At 47.2% G+C, this 25,965-nt stretch overlaps 1 protein-coding gene across 25 annotated transcripts in view; it reads right to left on the bottom strand.

The window, feature by feature from the left end:
* The window catches only part of DOT1L (DOT1 like histone lysine methyltransferase), a 68,063-nt gene that overhangs the window by 14,490 nt on the left and 27,608 nt on the right, over nucleotides 1-25,965 (bottom strand). For all 25 annotated transcript variants that reach the window (XR_015279123.1, XR_015279121.1, XR_015279122.1 and 22 more), the window contains exons 7-18: nucleotides 25,539-25,601; nucleotides 17,663-17,718; nucleotides 14,882-14,961; nucleotides 13,256-13,324; nucleotides 10,077-10,183; nucleotides 9,014-9,055; nucleotides 7,743-7,826; nucleotides 6,546-6,780; nucleotides 5,872-5,985; nucleotides 4,461-4,552; nucleotides 1,596-1,697; nucleotides 900-1,037 (exon numbers count right to left, since the gene is read on the bottom strand). Coding sequence is in view for 21 of the 25 variants with exons in the window: in XM_086862455.1 (XP_086718581.1) it covers nucleotides 900-1,037; nucleotides 1,596-1,697; nucleotides 4,461-4,552; nucleotides 5,872-5,985; nucleotides 6,546-6,780; nucleotides 7,743-7,826; nucleotides 9,014-9,055; nucleotides 10,077-10,183; nucleotides 13,256-13,324; nucleotides 14,882-14,961; nucleotides 17,663-17,718; nucleotides 25,539-25,601 (1,182 nt within the window). In the remaining 4 variants the exon portion in view is untranslated. The remainder of the gene's footprint in view (nucleotides 1-899; nucleotides 1,038-1,595; nucleotides 1,698-4,460; nucleotides 4,553-5,871; nucleotides 5,986-6,545; nucleotides 6,781-7,742; nucleotides 7,827-9,013; nucleotides 9,056-10,076; nucleotides 10,184-13,255; nucleotides 13,325-14,881; nucleotides 14,962-17,662; nucleotides 17,719-25,538; nucleotides 25,602-25,965) is intronic.

Here is a 25,965-nt window from a genome sequence, read left to right as displayed (position 1 = left end):
CCCCCTGGGGTCCCAGCTGAAAGCAGGAACTTTGCACTGAATGTGCAAGAACCCCTCAGCCCATTGAAAAGTCCTCCCAGCTTGGTGCTGGGGAGTGTGGCAGGAGGTGACCTGGCTCTTTTTCAAGTAGTGTAGAGACCCACCCTCACTGCTTCCACATCCAGATATTCCATTCATCTACCTCCTGAGGGAGCTCAGCCTGGAGAAAAGGAGGCTCAGGGGGCCCTTCTGGCTCTGCACAAGTCCCTGCCAGGAGGGGACAGCCAGGGGGGTCGGGCTCTGCTCCCAGGGAACAGGGACAGGAGGAGAGGGAATGGCCTCAGGTTGGGCCAGGGGAGATTTCAATTGGAGATGGTGTCCTAGTTTAGGGAGTCATCCCAGGACAGATGGGTAAAATTTCCTCACTGAAAGGATTGTCAGGCATTGGTACAGGCTGCCAGGGCAGTGCTGGAGTCCCCAGCCCTGGAAGTGTTCAAACAAGTGGATGTGACATTGAGGACGTGGTGTTTTGGTGACCGTGGTGCTGGCTGATGGTTGGACTCGATGACCTTACAGGTCTTTTCCCACATGAACAGCTCCAGGATTCTCTGAGTTACCAAGATGAGCACCACAGGAGTGCTGCCACAGCACACCCTGCACAAACTCCCTGTCCAGCCAGACCCAGACCCAGTGACACCGAGAGCTGTTTGGGGACACAGCTGAGGGCAGAGCCAGCTGCCACCTGAGGATTTGCTATGGGATAAATCAAAGGTAAAAATGGACTCCCTGCAGGCTTCCCCCCATCATCCCCCTGTTTCAAAGGACCCTGAGCAGTTGGATGATGTTTCAGCCCCCAGCTCATGCCCTGTCCTCAGCCAAAGCGCAGCATCCCCTGTTCCCAGCCCAGGGGCTGGACCCACCAGCTGCAAGCTCTGGTTCCTGAGTTCACTGTTGTCCTTCTCCAGCTGTTTTGTCTGTTCTTTCAGCTGCTGGTTGTGAGCAGAGATTTCCTTCTGAGCCTGGATCAGGTCATTGTACGTCAGAGCTTTAACTCCCAACTAAAAGGTGAAGGGTGAGATCAGTCAATAAAGTCCTGCCAGCCTCATTCCCAGTGACTGTCCCATTCCCAAGTGACACTGAGGACATCTGCAGAGCTCTGCAGCTCTCAGGACCTCTCCCAGCGTTCTCCAAGGGACTTTGTGGCTGCTGGGGGATAACAAGGAAGGACACAAAGACCTTGGAACTACTGTTCCACCCCTTCAACTGTAAAACTGGCATTTAGGCTTTACCAGCCAACAGAACTGCCTGTGGAGAGCCTCCACATTTCCTCCTGTGCTGCTGAGCTTGGTTGGCAGCAGAGTTTGAGCAGCAGAGGATGAATCCTTCACCAAACACCACATGGCTGTGGTTTGTCCCCTTCCTTGGGCAGCAGGCACACAACAATTCCAACAACAAACACAAAACATAACCAGAGAGTGACAAAGATTGCACCTTCCTGAGCCTGATCTGCTGCAAAGCAGAGGCTGAAGACCTGAGACTACTCTGGTCTTACCCAGCTTGACCAGAAATGTTTTGCATGCAGCTGACTCAGAAAGATTCCCCCAGCACAGAGGTACCTCATCGAGCTTCTGCTGAAACAGGCGTTTGATTTCCTCTTTCTGGGCCTGGCAGTGGGTGAATAACTGCTGGGCTGTCCCCATCAGCTGAGCATTCTTCTCCTAGAAGAGGGAACAGTGGCAAAACACACTTTTAGCACCAGCTGCAGCATGGGCCATCTCAAGGGGATGTTTGTGGAGCACTTTAGGAGTGAACCTGGATGCAGGAGAGAGATCCAGCCCTGCCTCAGACTCCTGAGAGCCCGGATTTGTTGGGGTGTGATACTGGTGGAGTTAAGTCAGCTGAAAAGAGTTTTTAAGTAGTTTTTTTCCTCCTGTATGGTAAAATACAATCAAGGCAGTCTGAAAAACTCATTTTTATCCTCCTAGTGCATCGTGAAGCAGCAGCAATAATCACATCCCACAGAGCAGAAATAGAACTGGAAAAGATTATCTGCATGAAATCTGTTCCCAAACTGGGAACTGGCTCTAAATCCCCAGAGCCCCAGCTCAGAGTTTCCCTGTCCAATATTCATGGAAGAGATGCAGTAAATGAAAATATACTGTGGAGGAGGCAAGAAGAAAGTCCCAAATAAACCAAACCAGTTTTCCTATTTGTGCCACCATTATTTCAGCAGGTCACCTGAGCCACTCATAGCACATTCCCTGCCCAGGACATTCCTTAAGCAGATCCCTGCTCCCTCAATCCATGGCCATGCACAGCAAAGGGCAGGACAGGACTGGCTGAAGAGCCTCATTTATCCAGCCCCAAATGCAGGATTAGTGCAGCAAGAACAGGGAGCTTTGGGATTATCCTGTTCTCCACCTTGTGCTGCTGAGGCCAAGCAGGGATTGCACAGACTGAGCCATTGCTCCAGAAAAAGTGGGCAACAAGAGCAAAAAGCAGCTTGATCCTTTCCAACTTAATAATTCTGTGACTCCATGACTGATCTTCCAAGCAGGGAAGCAGCAGTGCTGGAAATTCCCCATGTGCAGGAACATGGGGAAATTTGGGAAAACAGTCCCTGCAATGCTAAAGGGACTGCTCTGGGGGATGCTGAAAAATCATTTTTGTTTTCAATATGAAGCATTTAAATCAGCCTTCCCAGGCACTGCAGGGGCTGACAGCTCCATCTAAGGGCACTCTGGGAAGCAGCAGCTGAATTCAAAATCATTATTACAGAGAGATTTTTATTGTACTTGAAAACCTTCCTGTAAAAGGGAGATACTGAACAGACCATACCCAGCCCCTCACCCAGCCAAGTTCTGCCTCTGTGAGGTTTAATTTGCTGTGTAACACTCCATAAAAAAAATATTTTCATACTGAATTCCTCATTTTAACATTTAGAAGTGTGGAGAAGCTGTTGGACACCACCACCAAGTGATGACTTTTCCACACTCCTGATTCATTCTCTGTGCAGGGCACAACCCTTGCACACCATCATTTCATTTCTGCAGGAGACAGGTTCACTTCATGCTGACTTTCCTGACAAGTGCAGAATAAGCAGAAAAATCTGCTGCTTAAGGAAAAGGATGAAAGTTCTGTGTGCTGATTGACTGTGAAAGCAAATGGAAATAACCACAGAAAAAGAGATTTCCATGAACACCAGAGCAGCATCAACCACTTCTCAGTAAGGAATGGGGTGGCACAAGTTATTCTCTCTCCTCTGGAGAGTTCCCAATGTGGAAAACACGATAAAAAAGCCCTGTGGCTTTTCTGACATTCTCACAAAGACTACTGAGAGAAGGAAAGCTTCCACAGGGAATGCCAAAAGCTGAACCTGGACAGAATTCCAGACTGGTTTGGGTTCAAAGGAACCTTAAAGCTTATCCAGCCCCACCCTCTGCCATGGGCAGGGACACCTTCCACCATCCCAGGCTGCTCCAAGCCCCGTCCAGCCTGGCCTTGGGCACTGCCAGGGATCCAGGGGCAGCCCCAGCTGCTCTGGGCACCCTGTGCCAGGGCCTGCCCACCCTCCCAGCCAACAATTCCTTCCCAATATCCCATCCAGCCCTGCCCTCTGGCACTGGGAGCCATTCCCTGTGTCCTGCCTGTCCCTCCAGGCCTTGTCCCCAGTCCCTCTCCAGCTCTCCTGGAGCCCCTTTAGGTCCTGCAAGGTTTGAACTGGAAGTTCAAGTTTACTGCTGAGAATTATGGGGAAAGGCTCCTCCAGAAGCAGCAGAACAGACTCTCTTCAGGGCTAATTGATGTAGCAATGAAATCATTCATAGCTGAGACAAAGCAAGACAAGAAAGTGTTCAGGCAGGAGATCTCCTCCCTCTGCTGGTGGCTCCATGGCAGAGAAACATCCCAGCTCCAGGGCTCTCCTCGCCTTTCCACGCTTTCCAGTCCATGATTTGGGACTTTACACTTTGCTCATCAGTGCAATCCAAAACATTCTGATTTATCAGTATAAATCCTCATAACCAGTGATGAAAGTTTGGGTTTCTTAATCCCTATGAACTATGGTTCATAGAATCCTGGAATTGGTTTGGGTTGGGAGGGACCCATCCCTGGAAGTGTCCAAGGCCAGGCTGGACAGGGCATGGAGCAGACTGGGACAGTGGAAGGTGTCCCTGCCCAGGGCAGGGGTGGCACTGGATGGGCTGTAAGGTCTCTTCCAAGCCAAACCATCCTTGGATTTTGTGATTCCAAGTCAGCATTGTCTGGTAGAGACACAGAAGGAACAAGGGAGATGCAGCTCTCTCATTGTGAAGATTTAAGCACACAAAAAGTGAGTTTGCAACAAAATCCCCTGGCAATTGTTCAGCCTAAGCAGGACCGGTGTAAATGCACACAATTCCCATCTCCAGCATTCTTCCCCACATCCCAGGAACTTTAGAGTCTGGTAATTTTGTTTAGAAATGTTAAAAAGTGAGACCCACCTTTTCCTGCTCCAGTAACTGTTGCAGACTTGCTTTGTACTGAGGAGTTTTCATGTATGCCATGAACTGCATGTACTGGATCTTAAATGAGTCTGCAAAATAAATCAGATCAGGAATTTCAGCAGGGGGCAAATGCCATGCCTCTGTTTACTCCTATTTCCTCTCCTCACTTGTCTCTCCTTTGCTTTTGATTTGGACCCTGAGTCAGACCAAGCCATTGGGGATGGATTAAAGAACATGCTGAAAATCCCTCTCCTGATACAAAAGGAATTCTTGGATCCATCAGGTCCAATGGAAGCCATGACAACACATCCAAAGAGGCAGAGGAGGGTGCTGGGGGCTGAGGATGTGTTTGCATGAGCAAAGAGGAGCTGAGTGGTTTTAGTGCTCTGTAAGCAAAAATAATAAAAAAAATGAGCTGCAGGAGCCCAAACCAGCCCTGAGCTCAGAGCACTCACCCAGCACCAGCACAGGGCCTGTTCCTCCTCTCCCCTCCACACATGAGGAGCTCTACACCCAGTTTACTCTGCCCTCCAAGGAGCATTTGGCTTCTCATTACCCTTTATCTCCAGCAATGACCCTTCCTCATCCCCACCCCTTCCATCAACCCCAGGATTAAGCCCAGTCTGCTGCACAAAACAGACATTTACGTGGTGAGCAGAAACCTGCACGAGGCACAGCCCAGACAACGGTCATTGACCCCATCCACCCTGCCTCAAAACAGTCCTTAAAAATCACTCTTTTGCCACAAAATACCCCTCAAAAAATCACTCCTTTTGCCACAAAATATCTCTTTAAATTACTTTTTTTCTCTTTCTCTTCAACAAGGGATCAGCCACAACTGACACAACAGCAGGAGAGCACAAGTTAAGGACATCACTGATGCCCTTGGTCCCCACAGACAGGACCATTCTGTCAGATTCTCAGAGCACCCTGGACTGGCTCATGCCCAGTGCCAAAAGCCAGAAACAGCTGGGAGGGGACAGGCAGCACAAGATTAAAAAATCCCCTCCAGGTTTTCCCTTAAAGCACTTCTTGCACATGAAGTGCATTTTCAAACCACACCTTTGTGACCTCAGACTCTCAGACAGGATCTCGTTTATTGGCTCCGAGTTCAGCAGAGGAAATGGAGTGGTGTTCCTCAGGATTAAGAGAATGGTTTTATTTCAAATAAAGCTATTTCTGACTATTCCTGCTAAATCCAGGCTTGCAGCCTGTTGTGCCAAAGGAGAGCTGAAACAGCATCAGGGAACAAGGGCAGAGTGAAACACCAACTTCAGCAGGAGCCGGGGGGACTTTGTGGTGATGCCAAAGGATGTGGGGCAGGCAGTGGGATTGGGGAAGAGATAATCCCCCTCCTGCCCCATGCAAAACTCCAAAGGGGAGGTGGGCAGGCCAAGGGCAGCCTTACCTAGCAGCTTCTGTAGTGCAGGGGGGGTGGGTGCCACCAGGAGCTGGTTGGACGAATGCCGTTGCACTTTAGGAGGTAGTTGGTAATATGGGCTATGAGGTGACTTGTAGGCATCTGGAGAGACACAAACACAGCCCCAGGTCAGCACTCAGTGCTTGGGACAAGGACAGGAGCTTCACCACTGAAAATTCAGGATTTGTAATGAGATCCAGCGGCTTAGTCCATCAACACACGGCTCCAAACACATCCACACACTGCTCCAAACTCTTAGGAAGGGTAAGGGTATCTGTGATCCATCCTAAGAGCAGCAGCTGAGAGAAGGCAGCTCAACCCCAGCTCCTGGCTCAGTACCCACAGACAGATCCCACCCCCAGCCCCATCAATACATTAATCACCATCAATCACCATTTATCCCACCCCTATCCCATCAATACATTCATGGCATCACCATTAACACATCCATCACCATCAAAACATTAATCCCACCCACATCACCATCAATCCCATCACCATTAATCCCACCCACATCACCATCAATCCCATCACCATCATCACAGCTTTGCTCTGGTGACAACAGGGAAGTTATGCCACACAACCAAACTCAACCTGACAATAAAGAGCACGTCCAGAGCGTCAGAGATTTATCCAGGCTCTTCCAGGATCCCTGCACTCACCCTGAGGAGAGGATGAAGATGTCTGGGAGACAGTCTGAGCATGCAGAAGTTCTAGTGCAGTTTGGTTCTTCTTGGTCTTGCGTTCAGTACTTGCTGTGTTCATTTTCTTGGGGCGGCCTCGTTTCCTCCCTGCCATTTTCCTGCCTTTCTTACTCAGCTTTTTCTTCCGGGCCTTGGAGGGAGATGGCTTTTTTACAGAATTTGCTGCAGCTTTTTCTTCTTCAGCACCAGAATCCTGAGAGATTTTGAAAAACTTTGGTCATTTCTACCCCCATAGGCAGCATTCCTTTTCAGCAAAATAAATAATGGTGTTTAACTTTCTGAAAGGAAACTGATGCATTGTAGTTCAATAACTTGCCAGGGAAGTGGACTTGCTTGGGATAAGAGCTGTTCCCAAGGGGTTGTGCTCATTCTCTTCTGGACTTATCCATTAAAGAATAGAAAATGCTGAGGAAGGAGAACTTCAGGCAGGATTAGGTGGGATATTGGGAAGGAATTGTTGGCTGGGAGGGTGGGCAGGCCCTGGCACAGGGTGCCCAGAGCAGCTGGGGCTGCCCCTGGATCCCTGGCAGTGCCCAAGGCCAGGCTGGACGGGGCTTGGAGCAGCCTGGGATGGTGGGAGGTGTCCCTGCCATGGCAGGGGTGGCACTGGAGGAGCTTTAAGGTCCTTCCAGCAAAACTGTTCTGTGAATCTGTTAAATCTGTATCTGCTGTCTAACAAAAGCTGATTATTCATCCTTCCCTGACTACATTCTTCAAGTGAATTTCACTCAAAACTCAAAGTACAATCACTATTTTATATTTTTGGGCACGAATAGGCACTGTGTTCCTCACAGCATTACCCAAGAAAGGAAATGAGTCTTTGCAGAAGAGACTCAGCACTCTGAACTCCATTCTGTGGGCTGTGACTCAGGGACAGCTCTGCAAACTCCTGCTGGATGCAAGCGAGGGTGGACAACCAACTATTCATCTTACAACACTTTTTTTTTTTCCAGAATTAGTGGTGCAACTCCCAAGTGCAGCTTTTATTAACTCACTCCATCATATTTTTGGGCACAGCAACAGCTAGAGCAGTTTGTGTGCTCAGAGTAAAACCCAGCAGCCTTCTCACAGAGCCAGGCTTCTCCTGACTCAGAGCATGAGCTCATGCACAGCCACAGGAAACACATTCAGAGCACAGAAGTGCAGGATGTTCACCTTGTTTTCTTGGATCTTCGTTGGAGTCGTTGTGTTACTTTTGTTTTCTCTTTGTTGACGACGTCTAGCTGCCTCTTGTTCCTCCTGGGGATGAGGGATGGGAGATTTCACCATTTGCTCATGTATTTATCACTTTTTAATACTGATCACCTTGTTTCCCAGCTTAGTTTTCCACAAGAAAAGGGAACAAACTTCCCCTTGGCTCAGGCCACATTCAGGTGAGAACAAGTCCTTTTGCAACTCCAGAGGGAATTAAATCTTTTAAAATCTTCCACCACTGGAAGTGGCAAAGCCATTAATCATCATCTCATTTAACTCCAGCCAAGTTTATAGAGGTGACTAATAAAAAACAAAAGCAGCAACTTTTCAGGTTGATTTTCTCCCAGGCTGACAAGAAATTTCCTTGTTCAGAGAAAATCTCTTTTCCTCTCAGGAAAAGAAACTTCTTTCAGACAGGAAATTTCCAAGAGCTCAGTCAAAGCCTTTCCTGCCTATTCCAAGTGAGGTTTAATCTGCATAAGACTTCTGGCAATTCCAACACTCCTTTGATTTAAGCACATTATCAACCAAACCAGTGGCAGGTTTAAGTGTGAAAAGCAGGGAAGGCCAGAAGTACCCTGACCTTTTTTTATTTTTCTCTAAGAAGTCTTTCTTTGTCCCAAATTTGAGCAATCAGAAATAATTCCCTTTCAGAGCCCCCATGAGTCTGTTCTTACAGTCAGCCTGAGGATGAACATTCACCTGAAGTTTTAAATTAAGTGGCCTCTCTTAATTCTCTTCCTGGGAATCCATTGATTATTTCAGATTAACACAGCCCTTCACAGTCCCAAAAATTCTCTGGCATTTTAATTCCATGTGAATTTTCCCAGACTGCAGTAAATGACAACTCACTCTGTGCCTCCAATGGCACGTCCCAAAAGGAACATTTCAGGGCATTGCTCAGCTTCATTTCAGGAGCTGAGCATGGGGACAGATTCAAACCATCATTCCCTTCTTTAATTCCAGTTCTTTAATGAAGAAATAGCTCATTACAGACCACCAGTGCAAGGTAAAAGCACCTTGGGGCTGCCCCATTAATTCTCTATTAGAAATCCCTTGGACATGATTGAATTAGTGCTTGATGGCATCTGAGACTTCCCTTCAATTAGCTCCATGTTCTTTGCCTACCAAGAAAATTTGATTTCCTATCAATTCTGTCCACCTGTGATTAAATTCCTCACAGTGGCTGCTCCCTTCCTTTGAGTTTTCTACAGAAAATGATTGAAACTTACCCTGAGTTTTGGATTTTTGAGACTAGAAAAATAGTTTTCAAGCTGAAAATAGAAAGAAAAGAGAGTCATCCTCAAAGCCATGACAGATGAACACAGAATAATAAAATATTAGCTTAAAACAAGTGCAGAACTGCAGAAATTCTGACTGCTTTGCTTCTGATAAGCTACATCAAGAAGCCATTTACATTCATTCTTTTCAGCCACCCAGTCTGTTGTGTAACAGGGCAGAATCCAACCTCTACAAGGTTTTATCATCCCCACCACTGCCTGGCCTTGTTTTAAAGCTTTGTGTCACATATCTCCCCTCAGCAGAGGTTGATTTTCAATGAAATTATTTTCACTGAAGCAGCTGCACCCTCGTACTCCACCATTTATCTGCACTCTGGCACATTCCTGAACAAAAGCTTTGTTAGACTACAGCAGAGTAAGGAAAACAGCCTTACCATCCCACTGCAAAAACCTTGGGGCAGGAAAAATGATTTGTCCACAGAAGTTTTTATTTTTTAGGGTTTTATAGGGTTTGTTGGCTTTTATGGAGGGCTTGGGAGCCTTTTTGTGGGGGGTTGGTGGTTTTTTTTGGGGGGAGGGGGGCTGTTGTTTGACTATTTTATTGTTGTTGGTTGGTTTTTGGGTTTTTTGTTTAATTTTCTTTAATTTAAAAAAAAAAACAGTGAATGCATCACCATTGTTCTGGAGCTTGGGCTGCTTCTACAGCAGCTGAGAATTTTACTAACATTGAGATTTCCTGGTTGAATATGACTGAATGAAATGGTCTGTGCACCACAGAGGAATCAAAGCCTCCCTCTGTGAGGAAATAACAGCAGGAGACCCCAGTTCTGAGGAGCTGCAGAAGGAATTTTATCATTGAATCTCTGCAGCTTCAGTAAATCAGCTCTGCCCTTAAGCCCAGGGTGTGTGGAACCCTGGAGCAGCCAGAGTTGTTTGCACACTCAGGTGTGTAAATCCACCAAGGGACACAAGGAGAGGAGAAGGATGTGGAGCTGGGAAATGCTGCCCTGGAGCAGGGCAGGGGCTCCTGGCCCGTGGCACCCCTGGTACTCACTATGGTTCTGTCAATCGTGTGCAGGTAGTAGGAGACTGGCTTCCCCGTCCAGGACACCGAGCCCTTCAGTGGTGACAGCTCCACAACCCTCATGATAGTGCCAATATCTGTGGGAGGACAGCCAGGTTAGGGGAAAGCTCAGCTGAGACCAGCCAGGCACCAACACAGAGAAATGTGGTTTGCAGATCCCACAGGAAAACACTGCTGGGGGTTTGAAGGGAATTTCTTCTCTCTTGCTACGTGCACCCCACAGGAAACAAACATGTGGGACATGTACCTCTGAGCCAGCCACCCCAGCTCTGGCCAACACAACTGTGTCCCACACAACTCTTCCAAGGAACAACACATGTGTGTGTGACAGGATTGAATTAAACTGTCCCAGAACGTCACCAGCCCAGCCCCTGTCAGCTGCAGCTGCCCCATATTTGGACTGGGCACAAACATGTTTTGGGTTTGCTTTCTTGTCTATATTTGTTTTGTTTTCCAGAGTTAATAGCTATGGGATGTGCCTTAAACATTCCCACAAACACTGAGCAGGGCTGCAGGAGAAATTATGGCACATTTCTAATTAAACACAAATGATCCAGAAGAGGCCAAAAGCAAGGTTTGGGATTCAGCAACCTCAACCACTATTTTAACCACATTTTAATACTTGTTTTCATTTGTCCCAACTCTTTCCACATTTCCATGTCTTCCTACAGATGGAACTACTAAGGACACAAAAGTGGTATTGAGGGAACTGGTGCCTTCTTCTTAAACTTGATCTTTTCCAGTGTTTTGTATAAATTATTTAAGTGTTCATACTCGAGATCAGAGTATTTGATGGACAGGTGAGATGTGACTCAAGTCATGCTCAGGCACCAAAAGAAGCTTTGATGCATAAAAGTATTATGAAAAGCCTTGTGGGGCAGCACAAAGGCAGCAGAGCAGTCACATTCCCTGCTCCATGTGCAGGATATTGGCCATGGCTGGGGATGGCATTTCCCGGGAAGTGTCACTTGGAACAGGCCACCAGAACAAGCTCCAGGCCCAGCACATCCCACACAAGCTCATTTGATTTATTTCCCAGACATAATAAGGTCTCAGAAAGAGATTAAACCCTAAAATTTATTCACACAATTCTCCCTGTTTGTAGCATGCAAAGGTAATTTTTTATTCTGAATCCCTGGAGTTTCCCACTGGTGGAAGCTGCTGGCTCTCCTTTTGCTAAGCTTCTCACCTATCCAAACCCCAATTAATCATGTCAATATAATTTGAACATCAGCATTTCCATTCAGCATTAAATAACAGCTGAGATCTGAAACTTCAGCATTCTAGAAAATATTCCCAATGAATCCATGCTGGGGTGAGAGCTGGAACAGGGTAAAGATCTGGCTCAAGTGGCTGTTCTGAGCTGAAAGAGCAGCACATGCTGGCCTCAGCCTCCCAAATGCAGCAGAGAGAGAAGGAAATGGGAAGAATCCAGCAAAGAAAAGCCTTGAGGGGGCCAAAGCCCTGTATTTTTGTGGGCAGGTCTAATTGAAACCTCTCCCAGTGCATTCTTGGATTTCCTCAAGCTCTGATGGACTCTGCAAGAATGCCCAAGCTTCACTCAGGCTCTCTTTGCCTCATTAGCAACCTGACATCCCAATCCCAACTCTCCCAAGGCTTGAGGAACTCCAGGATAAGCACTGCACCATTTTCCCCTTCTATTTCCAAGTCCATATCTCCAAAGAATTGGCAGTCCAGCACACAATAAGGTTCCAAACCACCAGAGGCCCCAGAATAGAATTTCAAACAGGGAAGAAAAGTGCAGGTTTGGGTGCCTGATGTGTGGGACACCCACAACAATTCCAGCTTAAAAATAACTCCCAAATGCACAATTTACTTCGTGACAGTCCAAAAATTACTATTCTTTAAAAGCAGTTTAGGCCAAAATTAGACAGCACAGCTTGAGATTTGGAACTCAGTGAGTTCATCCCCACGTCTGCACAGGAAGGGAATGAGGGGGGTTTGATTTAGGGAAAATTTAGCACTGGACACAGTAAATACATGTAAAGCCCAGCTTGGACTGCTCCTTTGCTTGAGAAGTTTCATAGAATAACCTGAACTGGAAGGAACCCACAAAGAATGTCAGTCCAACTTCAGCACAGACACTCCAGTTTCAAAAATAAAAGTCTGAAAAAGGTCAAAAGCATCAGCAACAGCATGGAATGTCCCCACACCTCCTTAAACTGTGCCTCATGCCCTTGCAAAGGACAAGGCTGCCAAACATCAGGTCTGGTGCACTCAGAGGAGGAGGAGAACACGACCCTGTGTTGGCAATAACCAGACCCTGGTTTGTCCTGGGTGTGTCTGGGAGAGGTTTGTTTGCTCAATGCACAGCACAGGAGATGTTCAAAGTTGAACATTTCACAGAATCCTGGAATGGTTTGGGTTGGGAGGGACCTCAAAGCTCATCCTATTCCACCCCTGCCATGGCAGGGACACCTCCCACCATCCCAGGCTGCTCCAAGCCCCGTCCAGCCTGGCCTTGGGCACTGCCAGGGATCCAGGGGCAGCCCCAGCTGCTCTGGGCACCCTGTGCCAGGGCCTGCCCACCCTCACAGCCAACAATTCCTTCCCAATATCCCATCCAGCCCTGCCCTCTGGCACTGGGAGCCATTCCCTGTGTCCTGTCCCTGCAGGCCTTGTCCCCAGTCCCTCTCCAGCTCTCCTGGAGCCCCTTTAGGCCCTGCAAGGGGCTCTGAGCTCTCCCTGGAGCCTTCTCTTCTCCAGGTGAGCACCCCCAGCTCTCCCAGCCTGGCTCTATAACCTCTAAGCCTTAAGAATCCTGGCTGATGGGATTTACCTGCCTGGATTTAGGGTGTAAGGAACTCCCCTGTGAGTCACAGCAGCTCTTTGTGGCTGAAGAAATGAATCACGCCCTCAAACTCCTGATTTCTCTTCAGCTCTAAAGTTGCCCAGCCAGGGACACAAGAAAAACACCAAAACCAGCAGCACAAACCCCATAAAAAGTGTCCGCTCCTCTCTTAGGTGGGGATTTTTAGATTGATTTTAAGTACCTGTAACCTGATGTGCCCTAATAATCCAACAGCATTTTCTACTTAAACAACTCTAAAAAGCAGTAACACCCCCCCAGACACTTTCAGATAATGAACATCCACAACTGTAATGAACAATAAAAAGGACAATCATACCACTCAAGTTTCGACTGTTAATTCTAAAATTTAGAGGTGCAAAAGGTTTTGAGGACACAATTCTCCCACCTGGAAAAAGAAGGGAAAAAAAAAAGAGAGCACAGTCAGCTCCATTATTCATTCAAGAAGTAACTACTTATTAAATATAACCCAGTACAGAGCCCTAAAGAGCAGGCCTATAAAACTGCTCCTTGTACAGCATTAAAAAAGAAATAAATCCCTTAATTCTCATTCTGACAGCCCCAAGAAAGCGAATCTATGATTTCTGCCAGGTGACACCTCATGGATTGCTCTAAATTGACAGATTTGAAACACGTGGAAAAAAAAGAGCATGTTAATTCTCAGTGGCAATCTAAAGAAATTTCAATTATCTTCTTCCTGCTTGGGATCTTTTATACACAAGCCCCCAAAGCCCTTTTATTTAGAGGCCACTAATGTTCATTTCATGGGTATTTGGGGTCATTCAGCAGAGCCTGAAGCATACTCTGGGAAAAGAAATCAGGTTTCCTCTTTGTAAAGGGTTCTTGAACCATTCCCACCTTCCCACTGCTCTCAAGCCATCATTAAAGAAGTTTGAAAACTAAAAAATAATCCAGTTAAATTAAAGAAAACAGCTTAAGCTTGGGGGTTTTATGGCTTGCAGCAGAGCCCAAAAGTCACATTATTTATTTCAGCATAAAGCTGTGCCATGGGAAGCCACAGCTGCTTTGTTCACACCACACATTTTTCTTTTCAGAATTTGTTATTTCTGTCGTTTCTGCCACAGCCAAGTATAATTGTTACTTAGCCCAGTGGTTAAGAGCAAAGAGAAAGGCACCCAGGGCAATGGAGAGGCCATGATGGGGTCAGTGGGTGTCCCCAGTCTGCAGTTTGGCTTCTCAGGAGTGTCCAGTGACAATGTCCCAGTTTTTATGGAATTGTGGATGCATTAAAGTTGGAAAAGATATTTAAGATCATCAAGTCCAACCATCAGCCAGCACCACCACCACGCTCACCACTAAACCCTGTCCCCAAGTGCCACATCCCCAGAGGTTCAGAGCATTTCCAGGGATGGGGACTCCAGCATTTCAGTATTCAGGAGTCAACACCCAGCACTAAATGTTACAGCTCTGAACAGGAGAACCCAGGAAGTGAATTCTGTATGGAATTACAGATTGGCCTTCCAAAGCTGAGCCTCTGCAGTCAAGAATCATGGAATGGGATGGGTTGGGAGGGCTTTAAAGCCCATCCCACCCTCTGCCATGGGCAGGGACACTTTGCATTATTCCAGGGTGCTCCAAGCCCTGCCCAGCCTGGCCTTGGACACTTCCAGGGATCCAGGAAGCTTGGCTTTGGCTGGTAGGTGTTTCGTGAGCTCCCAAAAGAGGGAAGAACAGAGCAGCAGCTCCTCCCACCCCAACCCTGCTCCAGAGTCATCCCAGCAGAGGGGATAGAGCCAAGGAACCAGGCAGGTCTGGGCAGACACAAAGGTGGGAAGTAGAAATCCCAATGTGGTGCAGACACTTCTCCCCAAGGCACAAAACAACCCCAAGGTCTGGCTTTGCCAGCTGGAACTGAGCCCCTCTCCCAGCCCACCTCCCACAGGGATCACAAAACAAAGGGGAAAACATTTCCAGTTGGATTTACCTTCCTTCATGTTCGCAAAACGCTCCTTCAGCTGGTGATCCACCTCAGGCCCGAAGGCAAAGTTATTGACAAAAATAACACTGCAAAACAATGATCCAGTTAAAGATCAGGGAGCCAGGAACACCCCACAAGAACCCCCAGTCACACCACAGCCACTCCTGGATGCACAAACCTGCTTGTCCCCAACTCCACAGCTCCTGCCACCCAACACATGGAGAGCAACACTCAGCATTTCATGCTGTTACTTCTTGGTGAGAACTTGAAATATTACAGCAAAATAGCAAAATGTATTTTAGAATCATAAAATGGTTTGGGTTGCAAGGGACCTTAAAACTCATCCAGTGCCACCCTTGACATAGCAGGGACACCTTCTACTGTCCCAGGGTGCTTCAAGCCCTGTCCAGCCTGGCCTTGGACACTGCCAGGGAACCAGGGGCAGCCACAGCTGCTCTGGGCAATCTGTTTCTCTTCCAGCTCCAAATTCCCCATAATGCCAGAAGACAGTGACATCTTAGCACGTTTTCCCTGTCCTAAACTGAGCACTTCAGCCCTGTCTACAACAGAGGAGCTGCATCTTTCTGGGTTAGGAAATTCAATCAGGGGAGGGGGTTGTACCTGGAAAAACAAAATCATATGGAAACAAAGAAATCTGCACAGAGGTAGAATCCCACAACCGATAAAAGGGCTTGGGAAAGAAATAGAACATGCCACAGATTAAAAAAGAAACACCCTTTTAGTTTTAAGGTCTATTCAGCCTGGTCTAATTGTCCCTGGGGTCCATTTACTACCAGGCTGCAACAGAAGTCCTCAACACCTCTTGGAAGTGGTTGAGCTCCGTGCTGAATGAACTTGTCAGGGGAGGTTTGGGATGGATCTCAGGGCAAGGTTCTTCCCCCCGAGGCTGCTGGCACTGCCCAGGCTCCCCAGGGAATGGGCCCGGCCCCAAGGCTGCCAGAGCTCCAGGAGCGTTTGGACAGCGCTCTCAGGGATGCTCAGGGTGGGCTTGTTGGGGGGTCTGGGCAGGGCCAGGGGCTGCACTGATCATCCCTGAGGGATCCAGCTCAGGAGATTCCAGGATTCTGTGAAGTGTAAAAGCCATCCTGGCCTATTGTTCCCACATGAAGAACTGATTTCTTTGCTGGAAAACTCCCTTCCCAGTGCCTCCACACATGAAACGTGTTCAACAAGGACATGGAGTTTAAGAGCAGCAGTCAAAGTTATTAAAAACCACGAATGAAAAAAAAATGTTTATGCACTAAGGGAAAAAAAAAAAAGTTATTCTTGCTACGCCTTGCTCTTGGAAATTTGGGAAACCCTGCCTGGCAAGTAAAGCTAGCAGGGGTTTCTTCCTCCTCCCTCCCATGTGCCAGAAAAAAAAAAAAAAAAAAAAAAAAAAGGCCTTGCAAAAGAGCCAAACATATTAATGGGACTAGAAAACATCCAGGAGAGGAAGGGAAAAAGCCAGAGCCTGCAGATGTGTGTTTTTATAGTTCACTCTAGCACAGAATTTTGTGTGCACGTGCAGGGCACAGGAACCCCAAATCCCTCTTGGGCTCAGCCCTTGTTCCAGGAGGTTTTGCCAAGCCCAGGCACAGGGATCCCTTGGAATACACAGGGAACTATGTCCTGGCACCAGCCCCATCCCTGCAAGTGTCCAATGGCAGACTGAACAGGCCCTGAGATACAGGAAGGTGTCCCTGCCCATGGCAGAGGCAGCACTGGATGAAATTTAAGGTCCCTTCCAACCCAAACCATTCCAGAATTCCCCAATCCTGCACCAGAGCGAGGTGGAGCAGCACTAAGACACACAGTGAGTGCCATGCCACACAAACCAAACATCTCCCAGCACTTCTGGGTGCAGCCAGAGCTCCTGCAGCCAGAAAATTCTCTAAAAATTTAAATTAATTCTGAAGAAAGTTGCCTGGGCAGCAGAGGATTGTGCACTTGGAATAACAAACAACAAAGCCAAACCCAAGTGTGCTGCAAGGCTGGGACAAGTCTGTCCACAAATTAAAAGGCACCTCCAGAAGAAAGTGAGGGGCAGAATCCTGCAGGAGTCACCAGCCTGGCAGACGCCTCCTCCAGGCTCTCAAAACCAAAGCTTTGGGAGCAATCCAGAAATTGCCACAACTCTGAAGGCTTTCAGAGCTCTCTTTGACAACTGCCTTCCATTCCCCCACATAACAGGGTGGCCCAGAAGGTCATATAAAAATAAAGAGGTTTTTTTCTACCCATAAGGCTGAAAGAATGCAAAGCTTTAAAAATACAGACGACTTTTATTGCTTTTAACAAATTTACTCCCTTTTCTGCTCCCACAGAAAGGAGCCCAACCCTCTGCACAGCTCTCCACATAAATAAATCTTCAAGACAATTAGTTTAAATGAACTTTCAATTTAAGTTGAAACAAACTCACTTGGGTCTTTTCCCTTTTATTAGAGGGAAAGTGAGTCTGTGTGCCCCAATAGCCAAGAAAATGAGGTTTTAGCCAGAATCCCTGACATGAACTATAGGGACATGCAAAACAAATGGAGGTTTGTGCTCCTCATATAATCAGAATTTATCTTGGATACACCCTTGTAAGGAATATCATGGGACGTGCACTCAAAGCCATTCTTCTAGTCAGAAAACAGGATCTAAAGAGGCCAGTGTAAGAGTTGGCAGATAGACTTTGGGTATTTGCTATGGAAATTCTATATAAAAAGCTGGCCAGCCTCCCAATTTCCATTATACAAACTCCCAAATATCCAGCTCAGAAGGCAGCATTCAATTGCTGTACTGTACCTTGTGTTTGCAATCCTCTCTCTCCATTCTTCTGAGAGGAAGTCACCTCTTTCCAGCTTAAAACAAGACAAAGAACACAGAAATACAGAGGGGTTAACAGGGCTCCCTCCTGCTTCCTTCAGAGAGGGACAAACAGGCTGCACCAGCTGTGAACCCACAACAACCAGGGACAAATGAAACCTTTTGGAAGCCCAGAGGTGGAGCAGGGAGAGCTGACACTGCTCATTCCTCAGATCCCAGAGGTTTCTCCCTCCCTGCTCCCACCCTCGGCCGCTCTCCTGCGTGGGAAGAACAGGGAAGGGTCTCTGGTCGCTCCATGGAGAAGCCAGAAATGCTGGCACTCACTGCAAAACTGATCAGCAAATCCCTCCTGAAGGCCCCCACGGCAGAGGGAGCTGAGCATGGATTGGGAACAGCTCCTGCTGGGAGCCCTGGCCCTTAATTAACGCTTTTGCTGCACTGCACAAACAAGAATCTGATTTTTGTGGTGTTAAATATAAACCCTGAGCACTTCTAACACTTTCAAGTTGGAAACAAACTTGTTTGAAAATAAATACAGTTACGACTTCAGTGGCTTGTGGAGCACCTTTCTGACGACACCACATCAAGTCCCAGGTGAACACAGAGCTCTGGCAGATTGATGTTTTCTCAGTCATGTTTTGGAAATGAGAGGAGCCCATGGGCCACACTCTTCTGCTGTGCCACAAGTCAGGCAGGAGGAGAGTTGAGGAGGAAGATAAGAGGAGGAGAGAAAAAATAAGGTGCAACTCTGTAATTAATGCTGATGACACCCTTTGAAGATGATGGTTTGTGCCAGAACCTCAGGAACATCAAAGCAACAGCAGCAACTGCTGAGGTTTCTTTTCCTGCACTGATTTCTCTGTATGGGAAGGAGTGAGGATTTCACATGGCAGCACTAATTCTCATTAGTGACAACTCTAAAGTGCCAGCACTGCAGTGCAGACACTGGAACAACTTCCATCCCTCAGGGCTGGCTCAGCCTGGGAACACCCAAAGGGAGCTCCAGGGCCTGGTGCCACTCAGGGACACAGAGGAGGTGACAAACCTTTGTGAGCCACTGGGAAGGACAAAGCCACAAGTGCCAGCAGGAATGGGGCTCTTCCAGGAGGAAAGGAAGGGGAAAACCACCAAAATATCCTGCTGCTACACAAGAGGGCTGAGAAAAGTGGACATTGAGGGTTCTCAGTCAAGAGATCAGGAACTCTGTCAAGAGCCTTAAGCAGTAGAAACTGAACAGAGTGGGTAAGATTAGCTCAAGTTATTCAGAAATACCTGTTCCACCAGCTGGGCTGAAATTAGAGTTAAACCAGAATTAATACCTGTGATCTCCCACCTGCTGGGAGGGGAAGCATCTTTGACATCCCTGCTGTAATAAAAACAAAGGATAAGCTGGAAGCTAAACTCAAAGATCCAACCCAAGGACATCTTGCTGGGTACTATCAGAATCTAAACCAGAGACTCAACATCAAAAAAGTTCTAAGAAGAGTTCTTCTCATCTCATAAAAGGAAAGATTTTTTCTGGATGCCTATATGTGGACACCATCTCTAGATTGATTTTAAGAGATAATTTTGTCTCAGCCTTATCTATTCTTGTAGTGAACAGTTCCACGGTTGAGTAACCAAGAAAAAAGCCAAAGTCAAAGAAAATCCACATGACAGGCAACAGTGTTTATTTTATAACAATATTTGCAAGTCAGCTTCTCTATGGCATCCTCCACACCACCAGTTTCTAAAGTCTCCACAGGGTTTTCCTACACTAACAGGGAAAGAAAAACACTGGGAAAACCAGGAACCACAAATGCCACAGTCTGCAAGAGAACAGAGAACCAGCGTAACATGAAACAATTTTGAAATGCTAAACTTCATATAAAGGTCTTGAAATCCAACCTAAGTGGCTGTCAGGCCTCACTTGGGTCCAGTTTCACTGTGTGTTTGCCCTGTCTATGTGGTTAGAAGAGCACTTATAACCAAATCTCCAGGTTTTAACCTGATATCACCCGTGGAGAATGAACACTTTGAAAGCCAGAGCCATTTAACAATTCAAATTAACCACAGCCCAGCTTAAACACATCTATTTTTGTGTGGCACTGCTTTCCCAGCTCATGTTTAGCCAAGAGTCAAGGGAAAAATTTCACCAGGAAAAACACTGGAGTACAGAAATAATCAGATGATCACCTGGAAGAAAATGGGTTATTTTTTCTTCTGGAAGCAAGGCAGTGATTCCTGGATGCTGCTCTCTGACGGGGACTGAGCTGCCTGACCCCTGTAAGCAGCCCTTACCCACTGTGCTGGGGCAGTGATCAATAAATGATGTCCTAGAAGTAGGAAATGAGCTCTTTACCCATCAACTGACAGAGAATCCAAAAAGATTCCCCTACAAAATCCCACTCAGCTCGGTGGTTTGCAATAATTTTGAGAGTGAAACAAGAACTGAGAAGAAAAGTGCAGCTGATTAATCCCTGCCCCAGGGCAGCAGCAGCTGAACCAGCAGAACGTGGTCTGTGCTGGTCACTCAGGGAGAAGGGGACACATCCACACGGTGACAGCCACAGGGCCACACTCAATCTCTTCCTCCACTGTCCCCTCCCTCACCCTGCTCCTCCTCTCTCTCAGAAACTTAATCTCCTTAGTGAATAATGAATGGAAGGGACCATCTGTAACACAGATATTTTCATCTGATTAGACAATGCAGGAGATGCTTTATCTAACAGGATAATTAGCTCAGTGAAATCGCCTCCAGAGCTGCTGCCTGCTTTGCTTCTAAATTTAGATGCCAGACCAGGTTTTTATTCAGGTTTTTCAAAAAGACACTGCAGGAATACACTCAGCAACATCTGATTCCTGTAACTCTTCCTGCAAGTGGATGGAAAGCAGCAGGTCCCAGTCTGGGGGAAGCAGCCAGAGTTACACAGAGGGTGTGAGCTCATCACGGAGCAGAGCAGGAATTTGGGAAGGTCAGGCCCCTGTGCTGTGGAGGAGAGCTGGGTTCTCACCCCAGTGCTGGACAGGGAGGCTCTCTGGTAACGCTCCACAGAGCCATAAATTCACAGGCAGGATGCCTCATTCCAGCCGCCTCCGTGCAAACACTTGGCTCCCAAAAACGCGGCATTTCTGCCTGGAAAAGTACACACGGTTATTTTTAGGTCCCTGTTCTTTTCAAAAATAACCAGAGGCACGAATCCAAACCTCCAAAATGTGGCATCATTTCAAAGCCACAGGGGACGTTTGGAGGGCTTTTCAAATGCCAAAACAGCAAATTTCCCGCTGAAATGGGGCGGTCGAAAATACCGGGAGCAAACAGCTGGCTCATCCTTCCCTGGGAGCAGCTCCTGGCAGCGGGAAGTTCTGAGGTACAGGTGATGTCAGTCACCATCACAAACCAGCTCCTGGGCACTGGAACTCCCACAGGACTCCCTGCCTCTGCTCAGAACAGGAAAAGCAGGCAGAAAGGCACCCCAAACTCAGGGAGAGACCTGCGAGCCGCAGAGCCAGGCTTGCACTGATCCATGCCCAAAACTCACCCCTGATCCTCAGGGCTGAACCACCTCCAGCCACCAGAAGCTCCTGGGGTTTCCTGGGAGCAGACAGAGGCATCCATCCAGCCCAAATCCCACCTTTAGGAATGCTGACCTGCTTCCTGCTCTTGGTTTGATAGTCACTGCCACCTCCTGCTAAAAGAAGCTTTCATGAAGAGCAGGGCAGGAATTCTGTTATAACAACCCTGAGTAAATAAACACAAAACTAATCCTGGTTCTCAGCAGAGTCCAACATGGGACTGCACTGACTCCTAACTGTTCTGAGCTCAGCCTGGGATCCTGGGATCAAGTTGTGCTTATTTTGTCACCAACATTTGGAATTCTGGGACCTCACAAAACATTTTGTAGGGACAAAGCTTCCAGAAAGACAAAGATGCCAGGCTTTCCATTCCACATCTTCCTGTGTCCTCCAGGTACATCATGAGCAATTCTGCTCTGTTTTCTTCTCTCAGGAAAAGTCAACAACAGGTTACAGGCACTGAGAACTTAACAAAAACCAAAAAAACCCCTAAAAACTTCTCCAAGGGGAGCCCAGAGAAGCACTTTGTGCTACGCAGCAATCTCAGCCTCCTGCCCCAGATACCTGAGATGGCTCCGATTCTGAAGCCACATGAGGATATTTACAGTTAGAAACCATGAAAACCCATCTGCCTCTTAATTGCCATGCCGGGTTTTAATTTGATGGCTGCACATATGCAGGAATTCCCCAAGAAAGACTCGCTAATTAGCCAGGCCTAATGACCTTCCCAAAGTCTCCTGCTTTCTTCAGACAAGTTTACTTGAAAAGAGTGGGGTAAAGCTAAACTTGGAAACTTTTCAGCTCCATGGGAAGAGAAAGGAGAAGACAGAAGGAGTTGGAACAAAGGGACATGTGTTGGAAGTGGGACATTCTTGTCCTAAAAGCTGAAGCAGATGATGATGATGATGATGAAAAGCTCTAGAGGAAGAAGATCCTTGCCTCAGAATGCAGGAGAGAAGAGCAGCAATAATCTGATTTTCCCTAAACGAACAGGAATTGCACAGTCCAAGAGGAGCAGAGAATGCAAATATTCATTTAAGAGGATTATGAGACTCAGTGACCAACAACAGCTGGAGGATCAGGAGCCTCCCAAAGCAATGCAGGAGGAGCAAATTCCTCCCACTCCTCTCATGCCCCACATGGATCTTCCTTCCCCCTCTCCAGCTGCAGGGATGATCCAGCTGTGGCTCTGCAGCCTTGGGCATCCAACACCCCCAGGACACTTTGCCACCTGCAGCTGGGGAAGTTTAATGTGCTTTTATCACCAAGTGACTACAGAACAATTGAGGCTGCAATTTTGTGTGGAACCACTGCTCAAGAGGGATTTTCTTTATATAATTGTGGACAAAATAGAGTGGAAATACACCTGGACAATCAGGGTTTATTTTAAATGTTGGCACTGGGCCTTGCTCTCCAGAATTCATGTCCAAGCTCAGAATTTCCAGCAGCAATCCAATGGAGAAGGCCAGAAGGTGAATTTGAAGGCTGCAGAACAACTTAGTGAGGTAACAGTGACTGCCCTTCTCTCCATGAGCTCTCAAACACGAGTTTATTGTTTGAAGAGTTTTGGGGGCCATGGGTTTTTATTTGTTTACATTCCTAGCAACTTTCTTTTAATGGTAATCTGAAAAAATGCACTGGGAGGATTTGGGGCAGGTTATAAAAACATCATGAGGTTCAAGTCCCTTGGGCTGCTGCAAAAGGCAAAAAAATCAGAAAATATTTCTCAGCAAAGTTGTACCTGGTGGGAAGGGAAGGCTGGAGATGGTGAAAAGCTACAGAGATAATTTCCCAAGTAAGAAGGAACTGTTGAGATGCATAAAGCCAAACAAACATGGAACACTCTGCTATAGTCAACTTTGCAGCAGATTGCTTTACAGGGAGAACCCCAAATCCATTTGAATTGGAAATCTCTAACTGTACTGGGATCTTGGCTGTTAAAATAACCCAAAAACCCAGCACGACCCTGCAGGCCCAGCTCCAGGATTTATTGCTGCCTTATGCATCACAGTTTTTACTTTTACAGCAAGAAAGAACCACCATCCACAAAGTTCAACCAGAGCTGCAGGTGGGATCCAAGATTCTTCCCACTGAACTCATGCCAAGCCCTCCCCTCCTCCAGCACTTGATTCTTCTCAAAACACTGATTTTTCATATGACTGTCTGTAACACTGGAGTAGAATTCATGAGTTGAGCTCTGCTGATGACAGATTATTTCAATTTGTGCTTATTTTGTCTCCAACATTTGGAATTTTGGGACCTCACAAAGCATTTTGCAGGATCAAAGCTGTTTTCCAGAAAGACAAAGATGCTGGGCTTTCAATTCCACATCTTCCTGTGTCCTCCAGCTGCACCATGAGCTGCACCATGTCTGCTCTGTGTTTAACAGTCACCTATAGCAGATGCTGCTAAGGAGTTCCTAAAGAAAATAAACTGCCTGGTAAAAGTCTGTTTGATGAATAAAAACTAAATAAAATCTGCCCTGTGTGTCTACTATAAAAGCCCAAAATCTGTGTTCAAGCATCACTCCAAGGTGACAGGAAACCAACTTTCCCTCAGACAAGAAGCGCTGCAAGTGTTAACTCTTCCCAAAAAAATCCCCAGATTGCATATTCAGGGAAATTTTACTCTAAACACTGCAGAAAACAGAGTTATAAAAGCCAAAGAACCTGGCAAAAATAAGTAGCTTTGTTTCGATATAGCACCAGACTCTGTCACTTGGAATGCTCAATACGGAAATGCTGCCTAAGGCAAGCAATATGCTTCCAATATTTCAGTCCAAGTTCCTCTCCTATTCCTTAAATTACCCAGCTCAGAAGCAGAGCATCCTCAGGAACAATTCCTTTCATGTCATGCCAGCTGGGTGACACAATGGAAAAATGCCATATGGCCACTGCAGGAAAAGTAAAGCATTCCCAGTGCTTCCACAGCAGGAAGGAATTATCAATCCTGCTGCAGACCAGTCCCCCTGCAGGCCCAGCCTCCCCTGGAAGGGAATCCCTCTATCCACAACAGGAATTCCAGGAGGGAAGTGTTAGGGGCAGGTGGGACCATCACCTTCCCAGCCTGGAAGAGCTGGAGCAGCTTCACTAGAGGATGAGAGCACCAAGGATCCCAGCAGCCAGAAAACTGAGAAATAAAGGCTGGGCAGCTCCAACCTGCCATTGACCCCACAGTGCTGGGATGCTGAAGCCACGTGGATCACACTATCCCAGGGACATGGCAGAGATGGATCTTCACAGAAAGGAAGGGAAGGAGCAGGTCCCCAATCCTTGCTCACACCTGGATGCTGGACACATGGCCACTGCAACCTCTGAGCAGTGACTTAGCTTCCCTGGGATATTTGGGAATATCCCTGATCCACCCAGCCTCTTCCCTGGCCATAGGAAAGTGGCAGAAGCAGAAATAGATGTGTTTTCAAAACTCCCAGTGGGTTTCTAATGTACATCCATTTCCTGACTGGAAAGTAATTAAGCAGAGAGCAGATTTTCTTAATGACATTTACAAAGGGGAAGAAAGGGAAAAGGGAAGGAATGGAACAGGACAGTGTATGGATTTGCCCAGGGCTCACACCATCCTTGGGGTGCAAAACATCCTCAGAGAAAAAAAAAACATTGGGAGGAAGATAAAGGAATTCCAATGCAACCCTTGCCACAGGAATATCCCCCATGATGACCCATTTACTCCTCCTGCTCCTGCTCTGCCCTCAGAGCATCCAAATCCTAATCCTTCCAAACCAGAACTAACCACCCACCACCCTCCCCTGAGAGCCATCCAGCCTGTTAACTGTTCCTGGAGCTTCCAATCTCCATCCATTCACAACTTCCCCTTCTGGCACCCCATCCCCTCCAGAACCCGGCCCAGGTGGCCACACCTTCCTTCCCCTGCCTGCAGAACCAAAGCTTCAGTTTTTATTTCCAGCAGGAGAGTTCAGAACCCCAAGGAGGAGCTGTCATACCTGGCAAAAACCCAGATCCATGGAGAGAGGGAGGGAAAAAGGAAAAGGGGATTTAACACAAACAGAAGACTCATGGCAGCCCCAATCAGAAGAACATTTTAGAAGAATAAATCTCCCAGGAGTTTCTGGAGAGACCTGGAAGTGCTCCAAATAACACCATGCCCCACATCTGGCAGGACAGAGGGGTCTGGGAGGATATACTGGAAACACCATGCCCAGGATCAAGACAAGAGTCAGGAGACAGCCATGGCTCAACTGCTGGTGGCTGAGAAAAGGCTGGAGGGGACTTTACAAATCCTGCACGTGAGTGTGGATCCCGATCTGCAGCTGAGTTTCACTCACTGTGTATTCTGCATGTTTCTTCCCATACCATTTCATCCATTTTCTGAACTCTCTGTCCATCGTCTGCAAGAGGGAGGAAAACCAAAACCAGCTATTAGGACATCTCGTATTTCTCATTCCATCAAAGCAACGGAGACACAGCTCTGAAGCACTCATTGATCCCCAAGAGTTCTGTCTGGTTGGAGGTTTTTTTGCCATTAACATTCCAAGGACAGGCAGATACAGAGCTCCTGCTGTTTAGTTTCCTTAAAAAACCAAACCCTCACTTCCTTAGGGCCAAGGCAAAGCTGGCATCTTCACCCATGGAAGTTCCATATTCTAAGAAAAGCCCTTACACTGCCCAGCACTAAAAATAGCCCAGCCTTAAGTTGTGGTGCATAATCCCACAAGGAGGAGGCGGGTGCAGCCCAGCCTAAACCCAGGCAGC

The sequence above is a fragment of the Cyanistes caeruleus genome, chromosome 25, assembly GCF_971803275.1.
Source record: "Cyanistes caeruleus chromosome 25, bCyaCae1.hap1.1, whole genome shotgun sequence".
NCBI classification, from domain to species: domain Eukaryota; kingdom Metazoa; phylum Chordata; class Aves; order Passeriformes; family Paridae; genus Cyanistes; species Cyanistes caeruleus.
Note: the sequence above shows the minus strand (reverse complement) of the source record. Positions and strands in the feature narration are given on the sequence as shown.